Genomic DNA, 19178 nt, shown 5'->3' with positions numbered 1-19178 from the left:
CAGGCAGCAGCAGTTTGTCTAAACTGGCAAATATAGAACAGAGACTACGGCTGGGGGAGAAGAATGAAGAAAAAGCAAATTGGCTTAGGAAAGATCACTGAAAACTGGCATTAGCTTTTTGCATTACTGCAAAGGTCTGTAGGAATAAAAATTCTGTAGCCGTTTTATCACTGGCTTCCATTGTAATTCTGAGCTCACAAGGGAAATCAGAGGTTTCCACGATATGAATCACATTTCCATCAACTCATTCAATCATCTCACACATACTGAGGGCTCTGTGCGTCTGCCACTTAGTTGGGTACCAGAGACAAAGGTAAATACATGACATTCTCTGTGCTCAAGGGGCTTAATCTATCCTTGATGGAACAGAAGCTCATAATCGAGTAACTAATGAGCTCTAACAATGGGGCAGGCTCTGCTTAGGAATTCTAACATTCTTCCCATTCTGGTATCTCCTCTACATTCCACACTCCGGTCCAGGTCACAGGAGAACAGCTACTCAAATATACAACCAATCCATGAGATCACTTCATAAGAATTTTGAAGTTCATACGTATTGAAGTAAATTACAAAAATTATTCTCATTTCATAAGAGTTCGCACTGAAACCACTGAATATAAATGTAGAAGAGTGGTTGCCCCTGCTTCAAAGCTATCATGTAACCCAACAACTCAATGAGTCACACAGAACTGCTTTTTTTCACAGAGATCTTTAGTAACGAAAGCAATCACTTTTTTTTTTTTTTTTTAAACTCTGTTACTGTCCTGGATACCATAATACCATTCTTACTAAATTTGTGGACTGGCTTTTAAATGAAAACTGGTGATAAGATATTTAGGACCTGGTTGGAAAAATATCACATTGGTAATTTGATTCCAATTCCAGCGGGATTTCTATTTCCATAGTTCGCTTGAAGCGAAAAGCTGAGCTCTGGGCAGTGGCCCGGATAACATACATGTACAAGATATTAAGGTGCGTGAGATGGATTACTGCCATAAAACTACTAGTTGCAAAAAACCGAAAATACAATTCAAACAGGCCGATTTTTACATCCCTCCTAACTGGAGAGTAAAAATTATCTGCCCCAGCCTAGGTCTAGATCATACAAATTCTTTCTTCCGTTTCTATCTAAAATAAATGTGTTCAAATTCAAAGACTAAAACCTTCCCTTATGAGAAACATGGTATTAAAGACAAGCCTTAGTGTGGCAGCCACTCTACCTCTGAGCAGAGGGAATGCAGCAATGCTTACTCTCACATGTGGGTCCGTCAGACACGGACACTGCACGCGGCTCCGAGTCTCCCCGGCCCTTGCTGACATCCGGAGGCCCCCATCTGCTGCCTGAAAACACACTAACCCATTTTCAAGAATCACTTGGGGAATCTGTTCTAATGCAGATTTCTAGATCCTATTCCTCCCTCCCCCCACAAAGATTCTTAATTCAGAAAGTTTATAAGGTGTGTCTTGGACATACAGCATTTTTTAGCAAGCATTCCTATATTATTTATAAATCCTTAGACCACATCTTGAGAAACACCACTAAGTGGTCGTGATGACAAAAGATTAAGACCCCTGAAAAAAGCTGAGAAGTTTTATTTTTTGGAAGATTTATTTTAATACACGAGTAGAGCAATCATTTTACATAAATTGGGGCAGTCACAAAAGATTCACCAAACCTCTTTCCACCTGTCTTAAAAATTACCCTCAACACATCATCCTCCTCACTATGGGCAATTAATTTGCCTCCCAGTTACGAAGACAGTCGAGGCGACCCAGTTTGAAACATCTCAGTTCCCTGCCAGCTGCCTACGAGCTTCTCTCTCTGCTCCCACTTTTACCTCTTTCCCATTAGTCTCAAGCCTAAACCCTCCACCAGTGCTCTGGTCCTGTCGGCCTGGCCGCTGCTCTAGCAAGCATCCTCTGCCTCTGGGATTTCCCTCTCTACTTTTCAAGATTTCTCTTTAACCCAAAGATGTGATTAAATCTCTCCTCAAAAACAAAAATTCCCAAAGCACACGCACCACACACACCTGTGAATGCCGCCTTCTCTTCTCTCCTTCTCATCCAAGCTTCCAGAGAGCACCGTGCACCCCGTCTCAGCCTCCTCACCTGTTCTCACTCCTCACCTAAGAGGATAAACACCACGTCTGCCCCATGTCCACACTGCCCTCCCCAGACACCACCCGCACAGGTGTCCAGGGTCAAATCCAGGGACACTTCCCTGCCCTCCTTCTGGACTCCCCCCACCTCACCCAACACCTCTGGCCACTGGGTCCCTGTTGCTCTCTTGGCTTCTCTGGGTTTCTCTCTCCTATTCACCGTCCTTCTCACTCCTCTGCCTGCCCTTCAGCTTGCTGCTTTTCAACCACTGCGGGCCACCCTTGGCAGTCTCATCGACCTGTAGCTTTAACTACACGTGCACACTGACCCCCACCAGATCTGTCCCCCCGATCTCTCCCTCTAATGGCAGAGCTGCAAGCCTACCTGCAGGCTGAACATAACCACAGGCATCTCAAAATCCGCATGGTCAAAACTTACCTCCTCACCTTCCACCATCCCAAACCTGCCCACGTGGGCCATGTCCATTCAGCCACCCAAGTCAGAAACCTGGAATTCACCTGACTTTTCCCTCTCCTCCCTCCACAAATGTTTATTGGGCAGAACTGAAGAGTGTGGTAGAGTTGACCGGATGGAAGAGCTTGAGCTAGGTCTTTAACAACAAGAACTGAATGTGCAGAAATGGGGGCAGAGGTCTTCCAGGGGCACATGGGTGCAACACGTACACCCCATAAAGGTAAAGTCAGGAACAGCAAGAAGCTTGGTTAAAGTGAGGAGTAAGTGAAGGTGTGAAAGGCTAAAAAGAGAGGTTCCTCCTAGTCCTGAAAACCTTGGCGATGAAGCGAAACATTCATTGTTTTGACTCCACTGCTTCCTTCCTCCTTAAAGGACTGGCTAGGCCAATCACAGAATCACGGCCCCCCTCCCGCCGACAATTCCATACAGGCGGGTACCCGCCCAAACCTTGCCAAACAGATAAGAAGGGAACACTGCCACTGCATTTCTAAGAACACTTTCCTTGTTCCAAAAGGGCCTTTCCCCATCTAGATCTCATCCTGTGTGGCTATGGTGCCTGAAATGCCTGCAGCCATCTAGCCACTAGCCAGGGCGTCAGGCCCACCCACGGGGAGGGCAGAGCTAAGAAAGATACAGAGAGATGGTCCTGAGGCTGGACATTCCCGCATGGAGCCTGCCCTACTACTCCTGGGCCTGTCCTACCTCTGGGTTATGTATCATTTCTTAAGATAATAAATCTCCTTGTTGCTTAAAAAAAAAAAAAAAATGTGGGGATACAGGTATAAGTCATGTTTAGAAAACACTGGGTTAAAAAGGTTCCTTTACTAAACAGCTAAACAGGTTCCTTTACTAGGATTTCTCACAACGTTAGCATAGCAATACACAGTGTAAAGCTTCAAGAACTTGGTTTCTCAAATTTATGCGACGCCCCCCCCCGACCCCACAAGTCTCTCATCCTGCCTCTTCTGTTTTTGCAGTATACCTAAAAGCATCTCTGAAATTAAGTGTTTATGGATCATAGCTTAGAAAACTGATTTTTCCTAGAACAGATGAAAAGAATGTATGACTGACTGTTATGACACAGTATAGTGACAGCAGAGTAACACAGAAAAAGTGCCATGGGACCCCAGAGGCTTCACTGCCATTCTACGAGCTTCTCACTCAGAACGGCAGCTGGGTCTCACGTTATATCTCAACTCTAGTGAAATTCTAGTGGCTGCCGGGACTGCTATGTTGAAAAGGATTCTGAGGCTTCATCCAGACGCAGGGAAAAAAAAAGCTGCCTCACTTGATTAGCAATGATTGTCACGAACACAGAAAGAGCCGTTGTGACATCATTCTGAGACCTCTAAAGTGACACTAATTCCCAAACAGATCCTAGAACCAGCCCAAAGATTCTCAAGTTTTTTAAAACGTGAATCAGGTTTTAAATTAGACCAAACTAATGTTTAATAATTAAAATGGTAATAAAGTGGTTAACTACAGAGGCTCCAAAATAAGAAAGACCTGGGTTTATTTTAGTTCTTCCACTTGCTCCGGGCACATGATTTAGCCTCTCTAAACCTCAGTTTTCCCATCTGTAAAATGAGAGTAACAGTCCCTACCTCAGGTGGAAGGTATAAAAATTTAACTGGGTAATGCATATACGCACCTGCATACAGTAAATGCAATAAATATTAAGTTTAGCTATAGCAATTACTAAGGCATTCACTTTATGACATTCACATTATGGCTCTTGCACTGCATGTATTTGTCCACTGTATTCACAGCCATGGGTTAGAGTAAAATGAATCAAACTGAGGCCATAGAAACCATTTTCCTGAACCCATAAACAATGTCAATTTATAGGCTATCATAAGGAAATGGCAAAGACGATTGCAAAGCACTGTTCAAACTAAGTGTTACCTGTCTTGAAGACACAGAGTATATAAATCTAACTACTGAGTGATTACTCTTTGCAAAAGACAGATCTCATACATATTTCTTCCAATCTCTCCATAGAGAAGGCCAAGACACAATGACCAAACCAACAGCAATGAGCCTCCCTAACACCTAGAATGAGTCCCCCACTCTCTCAGGGGCACGGGGCTTTCAGTGCTAGAACCAAGACAGTTCTGAGCAAACCAGGACAATTGGTCACCCTACAAACAAATGAGCAGGTGAAGTCCCAACAGTTGGGTCTGAGTCTGGCTGTGCTGCTCAGAACTGAAACAGAATGAGTTCATGAAATACTATTTTCCCTTAAAAGAAATCAGGGCTCTTTGTAGAGAAATGGCTAATTCCAGGTGAGAGCAGAAAACGCTCAAAATGAACCTGAAATATCTTATTATACCAGATAGCAAGAAAACTCTCAGACTTAGTAGGGTCATATCAAAAGGACTCAGGAGTCAACTTGAAAAGGTTTCCACTGGGCAGAGATGGGACTGCCTAAGCTTCAAAAAAGCTAATAATTACAACTAATTGAAACCCATCAAATACATTCAAATCCATGAGTTCACAATACTTTTTTAAACACATAACTAATTGGTCACCTTCAGAGGATGATGGGGAACCAACTCATTATCTTGGAAAACTGATAATGGGAAAGAATCTAGCATTTATCCTGCTTTTCTATAGGAACTGTACCACTGTGGAACCAAACAGTAGATGATGGAAAAATGTCTCTTTTAAAAAAATATTCAAACCAATAAGACAAATGACAGAATTAAAACATCCCTATTTGTCACCCCCCAAAAATTAACAGATCCAGGTATTGAGCATCAACAGCTACTAACAACAAAAAGAAAGACAATCAGATATTACGTGCCTCCTGATGAAAGGTCACACCACCACCTACAGTCCTGCCAAAGGGGTCAAACACAAGTCTGATCAGGCCTCTGGGTCCAGTGTCAATTTGTAGGACATACAAAGGAGGAAGGAACAAGCTGAGCTGTATCATTCATATGCAACCAGCAAAATCCAGACTATAGGACACTCCAGGACAACTGCTCCAGGTTCTTCAATAGATAACCCATAGGGAAAAGAAAAGGATACTGGGGAGACTTAATTTTTTCAAATGGGCAAGACTAAGCCATAATGTCCACGGATGCATGCTTGACTGATAAAACTGTAACAACACGCAAGGACGTGATTATTATAGAGTCAAGATGGCGTTACTTAGGTGGAAGGGAAGGGAATGCCATTGGGGTGGAGATATAGGGGGGCTTCTGGGGCTTCTGGAAGTTACAAGGATATTGTCTTTATAATCACTCATCCAACTATATATTTATTTTGTGTAATTTTTCTGAAGCTGCATCTTTAGTCTTATAAAAAAGTTTTTTTAAAAAGGTAAAAGTGTAACATCTACCATTTAACACCTTCTAATTCAAAGCACTTTTACAAATACTAGTATTTATATTTTCATATACTATCACATTGTTCCAAACAACCTCTTAAGGTATTTACTATCTCCACTTTTCAGATAAGGAGACTGGGGCTTAGAAATCTTAGGTAAGTTGCCCACTGTCACAGGGTTATTAAAGCAGAGCCAGATTCAAATTCAAATAACTGGCTGACTCCAGAACCATTCTCTTAATGCCTATGCTCTACTGATCCCCAGTGATTCATTCACTCAAGACATATTTATTGCTTACCTACTTAATCATACTAGATGTTAAAGATACAGGGGGGAGTTTCTGCCTTCATGGAGTTCAAGGGTTAATGAGAAAGACGGACAAGGAACCGTCCAAGTATAAAATCACAACTGTGCTAAGTACAATGAAGAAAAGGTTTACGGTGCCACAAGAATATATGAGCTTCTCTGCAAAAGTGATGGCTGAGGCCTGAGAAGTTAGCCAGGTAAGGGCACAGCGGGGCTCCAGGCAGAGCAGGCAATATTCAAAGTTGCCATCCAAAGACCGAGGTTGGCACTTTGAGGGCTGAGGACAGAGCATGAGAAGTGAAGGTAGTTATGACAGGAGACCAGGCTGGAGAGCTGGCAAGAACAGGAAGCTGACAGCTCTTAATTAAACATGCTGCAGAAGAGGGATTGGACCGGGTGTGCATTTTTCAGAGAAGGAATTGGAGGAGTGACACGGAGGCAGAGAGATGAATTGAGGGGCTGTTGCAGTCACCTAGGAGGCACATGATGGCAGCTGGGACCAAGCAGGAGAGATGGAAAGAAGTGGATGGACGTAAGATACCCAAGAGGTAAGGAGACAGGTCTGGGGGATGGACTGCATGTGGGGAGGAAGGAGGAGGAGAGTTCAGGAAGGACTCGGGCTTCTGGCTGCAGGACTTTCGGAGGTGCCAGTCGCTGACGCAAGGAGCAATGGGAGAGGGACGGAGACACTGATCACAAGACAGATGGAGCCTTGGACTTGTTGAGTTTCAGGCACCACTGAGGGTACCAAGTGGAAAGGTCAAGTTAAGCAGTTGAATAAGTGAGTCTAAGCCTGAGGAGTAAATCTCGACTCCTCCGTGTAGAGATGGTTATTGCAGGGGTCCCCGGGGAAGCCCGCCTAAGAGTGAGATACTTCCAAAAATGGGACCTCAAGAATGATCAAAATTCAAATCTAGAAAACAAAGCAACCTCCTGAGCTAATCTAGGGGTTGCAATCTCAGAAAGGTTTAGTGAAATGGGAAAAAAAATCAGAAGGAACAATATGAGATTAACAACTGTGCCTCAGGAAAAGCACGTCGCGATTTCTGGGATGTTTAAGGTATTAATTTCACGCCTAACAAGTTGGCAGGGTTTGCACATGGCCCTCAGGTGTATATTTGTAGGAGTATATTTGTATACGAGGAAGAGGCCTTTGGGAGGTGCCTTGTGTGTAGCCGCTCAAGGTTGGAGACAGAGAAAGCTCTGGAGCTAGGAGAGAAAGCCCGAGCTTGACCCCAGGGGCTGCTCTGAGCCAGGTACAGAAAGGAGCCAGACAGAAGGGATGGGTCTGTCTTCACAGGAGATGCAAACAGAGACATAAACTCCTCAGTTTCTATTACAAGGTAAAAAACAAAAAATTTTAAGTATACCTGAGTGAGAGAAACAAGGCTACATTCTCAACTTCCATAAAGCACATAAAGTGGCTTTGGCTCAGGAAAAAAACAAAAACAAAAGAAACCGGAAGGACCGAGCACTCCTGGATATCCAGTTTTAGGGGACTGAGACAGCAGTAGCCCAAGAAGAAATGTGCTTTTTCACAGACTGGCACAGGTGACAGAAAGAAGGCTCTCTCAAATGTTTTGCAGGCACCCGGAACGGAAGAACATAAGTGAACATATTCATAAACATAAAATTACTGCCTGTGGTCTGGCAGAAATGAGGGGAGAACTGCAGGATGAGGTCCTGCATGAGCAGACAGGAGCAAACCCTATACAATTTGAGTTACTGCTATTAATGTAAACTCACTCATACATACAAGGTGGGTGAGAACTACAGAAATTCAGGTCACTTTAGAAATGAGTATTTGTTAAAAATGCATCCAACTTTCCAAGAAGTGTATTCTACACTAAAATAGAAAGCTTACTAAATAGATCTTAGTGACCTAAACAAGTTCCAGTGTCTTATTCTAAAAATGCACTATTCATTCCGGTTTCCCCTTTGGCCTCAGAGGCATTTTACTTGGAGTTACCATATTCATTTTCCTCTACGTCCAGCTCATGGCGTTCATACATGGAAACCCCAGGCTGACTGACAAATGTACCAGGACTGGCCAGTGCCTAGAGTCACTGATAAGCACCGGCCAGCCCTGGGGACAGACGGGCACAGCTCACTCTCCTAACTGCATTCTCCCAAAGCAGCATCTGAGCTGAAAAGCCCACCAAAATGCAACCAAACCCCACTGTGCTTTCTGGAAAGCTCCACTGTGTAACTAAATAACACATCCCAGGACTAAAGGAGGGTGCAGAAGTGACTAACTGAACCCAAGCCCTGGCCCCCCGGGGTACCCAGCAGAGCCCTTGAGAAGGACTGCCTATCTACCCCTGTCATCTGTCACCTCCACCCAAACAAACAACCCTCATTTAGAAAGTGACCTAACAGTGAAGTTGGTAAAAATACAAGTTCCAAGTTTGTAAGTCTTTCAAAAGCAAAGCTGCCAAAAAAAAAAAAAAAGAAAGAAAAAAAAAGGCAAGTTTGTATGCCATCATTTTAATACTAACAGCCTTCTACAGACACTTCCTTTTCTGAAGCCTAAGCCCTCAGCACCAAACTTGCTGAGTCACCTTTTTTTAAGTACAATTGTGTGCACTATTCTGACTGCACAAAGGCTCATACATTCTAAGGAATCTAGGGCACTTCCTACCCCCAAAATGATAAGGTTAGGAAATGAAACCTAAGATATTTTTAAGAAGGCAACATTCAATTACTAAGGTGACATCATAGCGTGTTCCCAAAGCAAAAGCAGCTTAAGATTCAAGGGAGTTAGAAATAAGCTTCCTGGGAATGACCAGAATTTAGGCTCCAAGCAGACCACTCAAGCTCGGAGACTTTGGTCTTCACATTTGTGAATAAACAGTAGGACCCTTTGGTTTGGGGCTTGAATTTATTATTTAGAGGGAATGTTAAGATACTCTTGAAAAGATTCTTGAACCAATCTGTAATGATAACTACTGATAATTAACATGAAAGAAACGTCTCACTCAATCTTGACTTTTCGCCTCCGGACTCCATTCACACAGCTTCATTGACTCACTTTTTATCACTGCAACTGATCCGTGTTTCTCCTGAGTCCCTCCCAATCACATTTACATTTAACATTTCTAAAGCCCAGCTCTGATGCTACACTCCAGAGCTCAGAAAGTGTGAGTAGCTGCCCTGACTACAGACTATAAACCAACCCTACTCTCTCAGATGAGGACTTCCACAACCTGGCCCAAACTACCTCTGCAATCCTACCTCCGAGGATTCATCTCATACACTCGCCGGCAACTCAAACCCCAAAAAGTACATGTACTCCGTCTCTAAAACAATTTGCTGGGTTTGTTTTGGCTTTGTACAAATTGTGAAAATATATATTGCCGCCTTCAGACAGTTTTGCTAAATTCAAAAACACACTCATTATTTCTTAGAATACATTTGCTGGTTTTGATGAGCATTTTTTTAATGTTCCGGTTTAATCGTGTATTGTAGCTTCCTACTTTGAAGTTATCACTATTCATATATAACTTCTTATGTTTACTAACCCTAAGAAAGAGTTCCTTCATAATAAAGATACAGAAAATAATTTTCCTTTATGTGTAATCACTGTTTATATATCAAGAGATTATAGGTAACAAAAGCTCCCGTTTTTGAGTACATATTTATATTTGCTTGTATGTACATAATATACATCTGTTAGAATAATCAACTGTTAATAATGGCTGCCTATAAGGGAGATATTTTTCCCACTGCATATCCTTTTATATGTTTTTTTATTAAAGCCATGTGATTGTATAACCTGCATAAAAAGTTAAATTTAAACATTATGATTAGAATGAATTTAAGGCAAACAAACCTTACACTACAGAGTTAGGTAGATTTAAGAGGGTCTCAAAAGCCATCTTCCTCAAAAACATTTTTCCCAGTACCCACCATGACTTAAATCCCCTGGTCAAAATACAATCAAATATTCTGAAGACAGTAAGCGTATTATGCCACTATCCACTATCAAATTATTGAGGATTAGTTTATCATATTAGCATAATAAAGGAAAGTCACAAAGAGGCTGTGTATAGTCTCCCTAAGTCTTGTTTCTTTTCCCTTTTCCCTCGAGTAACTAAATCAAGTCTGTTTTACTCAAAAGAACTTTTGTATTGGTAAAAGAACTCATTTAGAGATTCCAGAAGTCCTACCCAAGCCAAGTGGCACCATGGGTTGCTGTGTGAATGTTTTTACTGTCTCTATAAACATCTGCTCTCCCCTCCAGTCTTCCCTATCAGTCTAATCTACTCAGCCCGAGAGGACCTTGACAGGGAGCATCTTGTTCACCTTTGATTCCTCCCCAACACTAAGAACACTGCCACGCACTTAACAGAAAGCAATTATCGAAGCTCTTAGTGACACCTACTGCAAGACTATGATCCCTTCTCTAGGGAACTGTGGTTGAAACTTCAAATCTAAAAGTGTCAGTTGGATTCTCAAGTCTGTTCTCATCTCAAACAATAATCCATTCATTCAGGACAAAAATCCATCTACAGAGAACTTACTATGTGCCTGGCACTGACACTCAGCAACTAAGTAGGCCAAAAATGATCTCACGAGATCAGAAAAGCAGATATGCAGCAGATATTCAGTAAATGCGTACAAGATTTGATGAACTTCTTGAACTTTGCTATCTGTCTAAACTTGGAAAAGTCTTTAATGTTTTCTTCACATAGCAATGGACCTCAGTTTCCCATATGCTACTAATCGCCTGACTTGTGGACTTTATTGCATCAGCCCTCCAATCCTCATTAGTTAACTGCTTATTTTTTAACTTAATGGGATGTAAATCAAGAAGTATCTAATAAAATACAATGTAAAAGAGAAAAATCCATAATTATTATGTGAATGATTGACTTTTTAAAATTTATTTATTTTATTTATTTATTTTTGGCTGTGTTGGGTCTTCGTTGCTGCACAAGGGCTTTCTCTACTTGCGGCGAGCAGGGTTTACTCTTCGTTGCGGTGCGCGGGCTTCTCATTGTGGTGGTTTCTCTTGTTGCGGAGCACGGGCTCTAGGCGCGCAGGCTTCAGTAGTTGTGGCTCTCGGGCTTAGCTGCTCTGTGGCATGTGGGATCTTCCCGGACCAGGGCTCGAACCCGTGTCTCCTGCATTGGCAGGCGGATTCTTAAGCACTGCGCCACCAGGGAAGCCCATGACTGACATTTAAAGAGAAGTTATTCCCTCTTATTCCTATCGCCAAAATGTAAGAAATTATTTCCCTTTTTTCCATTCTATGAAGATGCACTTAGATCCTGCTGGTCCAGGAATGAAAATAAGTTTTCTGAACTACTGATTCACTATTCCCACATTCTTCTTGCTGCTGCCCTGGTTAGATCATGTGCTAGGGTCAAGTAACTGTGGCGAGTGAATCTAAGGCTCTTGGTCCGCGTGAGTTAACTGGCCTGGCACAAGACCAAACTACGACCTTGGACTAGGAGCACCACACTCTGGCAGCCTCCTCAGCAGAGGCGGGCTAGCAGCTGCTGCCCAGGAGCAAGCCAGCCCCACAGCATCAGAGCTCCAGTCGGCTGGCCTACAACAAAGCCCAAGTGCTTCTAAAGTGGGGCCGCCCAGGTAGCAACTGTGAAGACTTCACCATCAACCTTGCTGACCTTACACAAAGTTTTTTTGCCACCTGAATATACCATTGGATGTTATTTCCACCCGAGATGAAAATTTAGTTTTACCACCTTAATCAATAGTGATTCCCAGCCAAGTAAAATCAAAATCCTTGCACATAAGAGACGCCCAGTAAATACTAGATTAACTGAAGGGGGAAAGCACAGAGTTAGTGACCGCAAACTGACATAATTTTCTTCGTTATCATCAGCAAACACTCACAAAAGATGTCAGTCATGGGTCCTAACTGCATAGAGTTGACAGCCAATAACTACCTTGCGAAGCATGCGGGAGCATTTGAACACTCCTAGACATGAAAACACCTTTTCCCTTTTAGTGTAGGCTTCTCTGGTTGCCTACTTTTAACAGTGTATGCATTTTTTTTCCTCTATAGAAGGAAGCCAAGAAGGAAAAAAAAAGGAAAGAGAAGGAAGGAAAGATGGACAGATAGCATAGATTCCCATGTCTGACACGTCTAGCTGACACTAGAAGAACCCAAAATAGGTAAGAACAAATGAGGATTCTTTTCTTAATGCTGGATCAAAACTTCTGTAGTGAAGTAGTCACTGTATCATAAGAGGCACCATTTGGTCCACTCCAAAATAGCCTCCCCTCCACCTGTTAGATGACCAGTGTGGTCCAGCTCCTACCACCACAGAACGGACAGTTTATACTACACCACATGCTTATGCTTTCATTCATAAAGAACATTTTTTTAAAACCTTAAGCATAAATTATTGGAAATACAGCACAACAAAAGGCTTGCGTAAACTGCACTGGTACTGTAAATATATATATATAATTTTATGTGAATAACATGCATTTCAATTCTAAGTAACACAACCTAGAAAGTAAACATCCTAGTGTACTTATTTTCTTATATAACATTGTAGGAATCTGAATTCAAAAAGAATGACCAATAATCTACTTTCCTTAAATCATACTTCACCTCTTCTACTGCCTGAAATATTCGGGTAGTATACATGAGAGATTACATATGCTGCTTCATTTTCTGTCACCTTTAATGTAGTATTTTCTCTGCTTCCTCTACTAAAGCATCTTTCCGGATGATAACCCAAGTTTTACCAGAGGTACAAGTGAGCTAGGCGGTTTGAGGGGATGTATTTTCCAGGAAAAGGGGAGGTAACCCACAACATGAGGCTTCCAAGCCCTCAGAGTGAGTTGCAATCCTACAGCTTTGATCCTGACCCCACCACTAAACTTCCTGCCCTCACATACCAGGCACTCTTAATCACTTAACTCTTAGTTACTTTTGCTTTCATAAGCATTTACCACTATCCAAAAGTAACTCCATTTATTTATTGCCTGATTCCCCCATAAGTATATAGTCTCCAGAAAGTAGGGCTTTTGCCTTGTTGATTCAACCCCAGCTTCCAAAATAATACCTGGCTGGCATAAAATAATAAATACGTACTGAATGAATTACAACGTCTTACAATACTCTAAAGAATTCTAACGTCATTCACAGATCGATAAATCAACTAGTAAAATCCTGGGATCTTTATTTTTTTTTTATCATTGTAGAGAAAAAGCAAGAGGAAAAATACACCTACTCACCAAGTCTTGCTAAATTAGATATGAAAAAATGGACAGCTGAGTGAAGGTTTTTAAGAGAAATAAACACAACTACGTAATTTGAGACCACTTATGAAAACAGAAGTTCCTGTTCCTTACTATATTGAATTGCTGCTCAGCTTACACAGTGAGGATGCCCCACTCTTTTACCTACAACCCTTCAGCCATTATCTCAGCTCTGCATTCGGAACTGACACACTGAGGAAACGGTACTTTTGATGAAGAGTGTGATGATTTTCACAAAAAAGTAAGCAGGTCATATCATAAGCAAACACAAAACCCAGGGGGTAATGACGCTTCCAACAAATATTCTTAGGAAGCTGAGCCACTGACATTTCCCTTACCCCAGAGTGCTTGGTCAATTTAAGTTTAATGATAGTATCATTCAGTCAAGCAGGAAGAGTCAAGCTACGACAGAAGCAAGTTTCTTTTAAAGGGCGGTGAGACGGATGCTGGGAGGTAGGGGAAGCAGTGGTTTGGCACTAAGGAAGCGAAGAGCTCATTTAAAATACTGTCCTTCCCTATATAACCACCGTCCTTTACTATATCGCCACACCTCACTGATGATAGCCTTCCTTTTGATGCAAAGTACAGTGATTTCGGGCATCCCCTTCCTAAATCACTGAAACTGCGATACTTAACATGGTGGAAGACAGGACAGCGCGGTAAAAAGTGTACCCAGGCTTGGGCATGAGGTACCGGGTGGGTGACCTAAGCCAAGTCAGCCCCTCTGCGCCAAGCCTCCTCGTCTGTAAAAGGGCATAAAGTCACCCCGACAGGGAACGGTTATCGGAACCCAAGGTAATGACCAGCCCAGGGCGCAGCGCCTGCGTACGGCGACCGCCGCGCTCCCCTCGCTCCCACTCGCCAGCTGCAGAGCCACAGCGAAGGTCTGGAAGGATTATTCAACTACCGAGGCTGGAAATGAGGATGGTGTCGAGCAACTACATCGCCTACTAACGTGCATCTCGGCAAACCCACGGAGCCCGGAGCCCGCCCCGCGCGGGGGCCGAGGGGACGCGAGCCTCTCCCCGCCGGGCCGGCCCACCCCAAGCCCCGTTTCCCTCGGGCGTCCGCCGAGCCGGGCCGAGAAGACGGGCCCGCCGCGACCCCCGGCCCTCCCGGAGCTGGCGGCGGGCGCCGGAAGCGGGCGGGCCGGGCGAGGCCGCGGGCGGGCGCGCGCGGCGGCGGCGGGGAGACCCGTACTCACCTCCGGCGGGTGGCGGGTGGCCGCGGCCAGCCGTCTCCAGGCGGCGGCGAAGTCGGGCGGCGGAGCTCGCGGGCTCCGGCAGACCAGGGAGAACAAGGTCCCCAGCAGGAAGGCGGCCGCAGCGCAGCCCAGGTACAGGCTGAGCCTGAGCAGGACGGTGCCCGGCCCCGCGCTTCCCGCTTCCCAGCAGCCGGGCCCCAGGAAGCAGAGGGACACGGCGGCGAGGGCGGCCACGGCCACCAGCGCCCGCCAGCTCCCGCCGCCAGGGCCCCCGGGGGCTGCCGCGTCCTCCCGGGAATCCGGCCGCCGCTCGCCTGGGGCGCCCGTGAGGCCGGCGCCGCTGCTGTCGGTGGCATCGGGGTGCATGCTGCTTCCTGGGCCGCTAAGGACAGGCACATCTCCCGCCCTGCTCTCCCCCGGCGCTGCCCTGGACGGTGGCCTCCAAGCGGCGCCTCCTCCCCTCGCCGCTCCCGCCGCTCTGGAGGCAGAGGGAGTCCGCGCTCATGCCCTCGCCGGCGGCCCACCGAGGGAACGGCTCCAACAGACGCCGCCGAGCTCCTCTCGGCGACCCCTCAGCGCCGCCACGCGGCGCCGCGCCCTCAGCTGCCCGGCCGGGCGTGCCCAGGTAGCAGGACCCGGCTGGGACTCCAGCCGGCCGGGTGGGGGCGGGGACGGGGGTGGGGGCGGCCGTGGAGTGCGTATCAGAAGGGGGCGGAGAGTCACAGCGTCCGGCTGAGCGATGGCTGGGAGGTGCCCGGCCCCGCCCCGCCCGGCCGCCCACCCGCGGTGCGGGGGCGGGGTCCGACCCGCCGCTGCCCAGCGGGGAAGGGGCGCCGCCAATCCTGGCGAAAACTGCTCTTTCCTGGGCTCCTCCCCGCCCCTCCCCCAGGATACCGTCTGTTGATGGAAATTTTTGCTGCAGGTGTCAGAAGCATTTGTAATTCTCGAGCTCAGGTGATCCCTTAATCCTGTCCCCGCTCATCACTGATAAGTAACCTCCTAGCATGCTTACAGCCCGCAAAATTTCTGCGCCGTTTGCACCTGCTATTTAAATAGGCAACCGTTCCTGATCCTCACTTTTAACACAGTTCTCCGAACAACCTTCCCTTTCCCACGCAGCCTCCTCAGGAACGGAATCAGACAAATGTGGAGCAGTAGATGAAGCCTGCAATTCCTACTTACGGAAAGGCCCAAAAAAGTCTGCCTGGTGCCAGAGGGTGTGCACACCTGCCATAGTCACTGGCTCCAAGTCCCTGTATTTTTGTGGCCGACGATTCAGTACAAATGCTACTACCCACGCAAGTGAAAGTAGTCCAAATAATTTTGAGAGTACATATTTTCTTCTCCTAGCATGGTCCCAGCGTTAATATACAGATAATGCTTACTGAGAAGATGCCAACATGCGAAATACTAGAAATTAGGAACGCCAGCAAAGCAGCAGATGTATCTTTAATGAATAAAGGAATTCTAAAGACGTTAATGATAATTTAAAAGGGGGTGATAGAGAGGGCAAATCAACAAAAGAAAGGGGAAGAAAGGGAAAGGGAGGTAAGTAGATGAAAGAAGCCGTGAAGGATACGGGAAACATTAAAAAGCAAAAGCCCAGAACTCTCTCCATGCAGCAGTCATGAAGAATTTCAACAGTTTAAAAGCGCTATTGTTTCCCAATAAATTGAGTTATATCCTGCTTCCCAGGAAACATAGTTAGGAAAAGTAAGCATTAAAATATATTTTCAAATACTGTGACTATACTGGGTTTTTCTATAAGGAATATCTGTCGTTTCAACAGAGGAAAAAAATATAACATTCATACAAAGTAAACTATTTAGTGGACATTTATTCTTTTAGAACAAAGTATTATCGAAGAGGTTATTAATCAAAAGAAGAAATACCAGTGTCCATAGACATACACAGCCCACCCATGTATTCACATCACTGTAATAAATTTCCCTGGAATGGCATGGATTTCAAGTGGGAGATGAAGTAGGAGGTCAAAAAAAAATTATCCCTAATATTAAGCTCTAACAAAACAGCGTAGAAATGAATTATTTTATGTACCTGTATAAAAACAAGTATGTTCACATTTGTCATTTTTTAAAAGTTTATTGTTTTTAATATTAGTATTCATGGACCACTCTATTCTTATTCCTTGTAAGTCAAAGACAAGGAGATAATGAGTGCCTTAGGCCAGATGTGACTTTGCCATGCCTAGGTAATTACAGGTGAGGACATCAAAAGAAGTTACTACCTTCCTGTCCTCCTTGTCTTCTCTTTTTTATTTTTAAATAAAGCAGTGTAACTGATTTTGAAGGAGCCCTTTTGCCTCTAAAATAGTTAATGTTCATCCCGCTGGGGCTCCTCAAAGTGTACCTACAATTCCAAATTATTTCAAATAAAGCATGGTAGCCTGTTATTACCAACACTCATATCCATATTTTTTGATCATTTACATGCCTGGGACAGTGGGCTGAGGGCTTTACATACTTTATATATAAAGTTTTCCAAAATATGGGTTTACCATAGTTGACAATAATAACTAACTGAGCACTTACTGTGTCAGATACTGTTCTAAACACTAGACATGCTTCATTTAATCTTCACAACAACCCCTAGAATGTTATCTCCATCTACCCATGAGGAAACTGAGGCACAGAAGGTAAAATAACTTGCTCAACGTTACAAAGCTAATAAACATCAGAGCTAGGATTTGGTTATCCACCCCGATGTGGTCTGGCTCTAGAGCTTGTGCATTTAAGCACTATGCCATGGTGCTTCGTAAAAACTCTATCTCGTTTTGTCATCCCATATTCCAGAGGAAAAAAACAGGGTTTAAATCCATGAGCTTAGTACCTGTATTCCATGCTTTTAAAAGTGTTTAGTTTTGTTGCTTTGTGAGTATGGCTTGTATCTTAGCCAGCCCCCTGACAAGTGCAAAGTGATTTATAATAATCACTAAAGTCAGTAAAACCACAATCAGTAAAGGGGAAACTATCTTTTATTGAGAGCCCCGGTCTGTAACTCTTAAGACAATGATCTTTCCAACACACCTGTATATTGTTGCCAGGAGTGCAGATCTGGAGAAATGTACACTCGTGGTCAGAAAACTTCCTTAAAGCATATGTCGTATTGCTAAGTCAGCACTGACAATTCAAACATTTACTTAACAAGTAGTAGTTGGGTTTCTACCCTGTGCAAGGTCTGAGGAACACTGAGAGGTGGTACGATATACAAGGGAGTGCCTGGGATCAGGAGGTATTGAGGGAGAAGTCAGGTATTAAATTAGAATCCGGTGTTCCCTCCCAGAAGTCGGTGTTGAGTCCTACCAGGTCTAAGTTAAAGACCAAATTAAGTAGAGATGCCTTATTTATATTCCTTATGGCCAGCATATTCTGACGGGTTATAATTAAATGCTCCACAGGCTATCTTCATTATTATGTAAGATGGGAATGGTGTCTGTCTGAACTCACTGGGATATTATAAGGACAAATTAAGTGAAAATTTGACATTTAAAATATTAGATAGTGTAAACAGGTAGACAACACCCAATCTCTGTCAAAATATGTGATGCATCTTTCCCTTCACTATTTAGTATATTTCTCCTTAAATCCCCTGGCTCTCCTTGAAGGTAACCACAGGATTAGAGAGAAAACCACAGTATTTGCCTTTGACCACTTTGGGTAAAACTGTCAATAGGTATTAACATGAATCAAAAGACCTAGGTATCATTATAGTTTCTCCTACCGATTCACTGCAAGACCCTAACAGGTCCGTTAACCTCTCTTTCCGGTAACTTTCAAGCAGAGTGTGGTTTACAGAAAATACAGACATAAGTATGGCCAAACTTCAAAAAGTAAAAGTGAAAAAATTATAAAATACTTTAAAAACAAATGGTAGGGCTTCCCTGGTGGTGCAGTGGTTAAGAATCTCCCTGCCAATGCAGGGGACACGGGTTCGAGCCCTGGTCCGGGAAGATCCCACATGCCACAGAGCAACTAAGCCCATGTGCCACAACTACTGAGCCTGCGCTCTAGGGCCCGCGAGCCACAACTACTGAGCCCGCGCGCCTGGAGCCCGTGCTCTGCAACAAGAGACGCCACCGCAATGAGAAGCCCACGCACCGCAACAAGGAGTGGCCCCCACTCACCGCAACTAGAGAAGGACCGCGAGCAGCAAAGAAGACGCAAGGCAGCCAAAAAAATAAAATAAAATAACTAAAATAAATAAATTTATTTAAAAAATAGTAGACTGTTAAAGCTTAAAGGAAACATACTGCAGCATTTTGAAGAGGAAGATGAAACTCTGAACAAAATTTTAGAACACAGATATATAAATTATGCTGAGTGGGGCTCCTTATTAGTAAGTAAAAATATTCATATTGGGAAACTTTCAGGCAGAAGTGTCTTTGTATTAATCTTCAAAGAGAGAGAATTACAAAGGAAAGTATTGTAAACTAAATTAGCTGGTATCAAGATAAAGAATTGACGAGGGTAGATCACACACAAAAAAGGATAATTTCAG

General features: G+C 44.1%; 1 protein-coding gene across 6 annotated transcripts in view; it reads right to left on the bottom strand.

Annotated features, from left to right (window-relative positions):
- SNX25 (sorting nexin 25) overlaps positions 1 to 15292 on the bottom strand; it is a 113165-nt gene extending 97873 nt beyond the window's left edge. For all 6 annotated transcript variants that reach the window (XM_059909736.1, XM_059909735.1, XM_059909734.1 and 3 more), the window contains exon 1: positions 14661 to 15292. In XM_059909736.1, the coding sequence (XP_059765719.1) occupies positions 14661 to 15026 (366 nt within the window). In that variant the 5' untranslated portion in view covers positions 15027 to 15292. The remainder of the gene's footprint in view (positions 1 to 14660) is intronic.
- Positions 15293 to 19178: the final 3886 nt, after the last annotated feature.

This window comes from Balaenoptera ricei, chromosome 21, assembly GCF_028023285.1.
Source record: "Balaenoptera ricei isolate mBalRic1 chromosome 21, mBalRic1.hap2, whole genome shotgun sequence".
In the NCBI taxonomy this organism is placed as follows: domain Eukaryota; kingdom Metazoa; phylum Chordata; class Mammalia; order Artiodactyla; family Balaenopteridae; genus Balaenoptera; species Balaenoptera ricei.
Note: the sequence above shows the minus strand (reverse complement) of the source record. Positions and strands in the feature narration are given on the sequence as shown.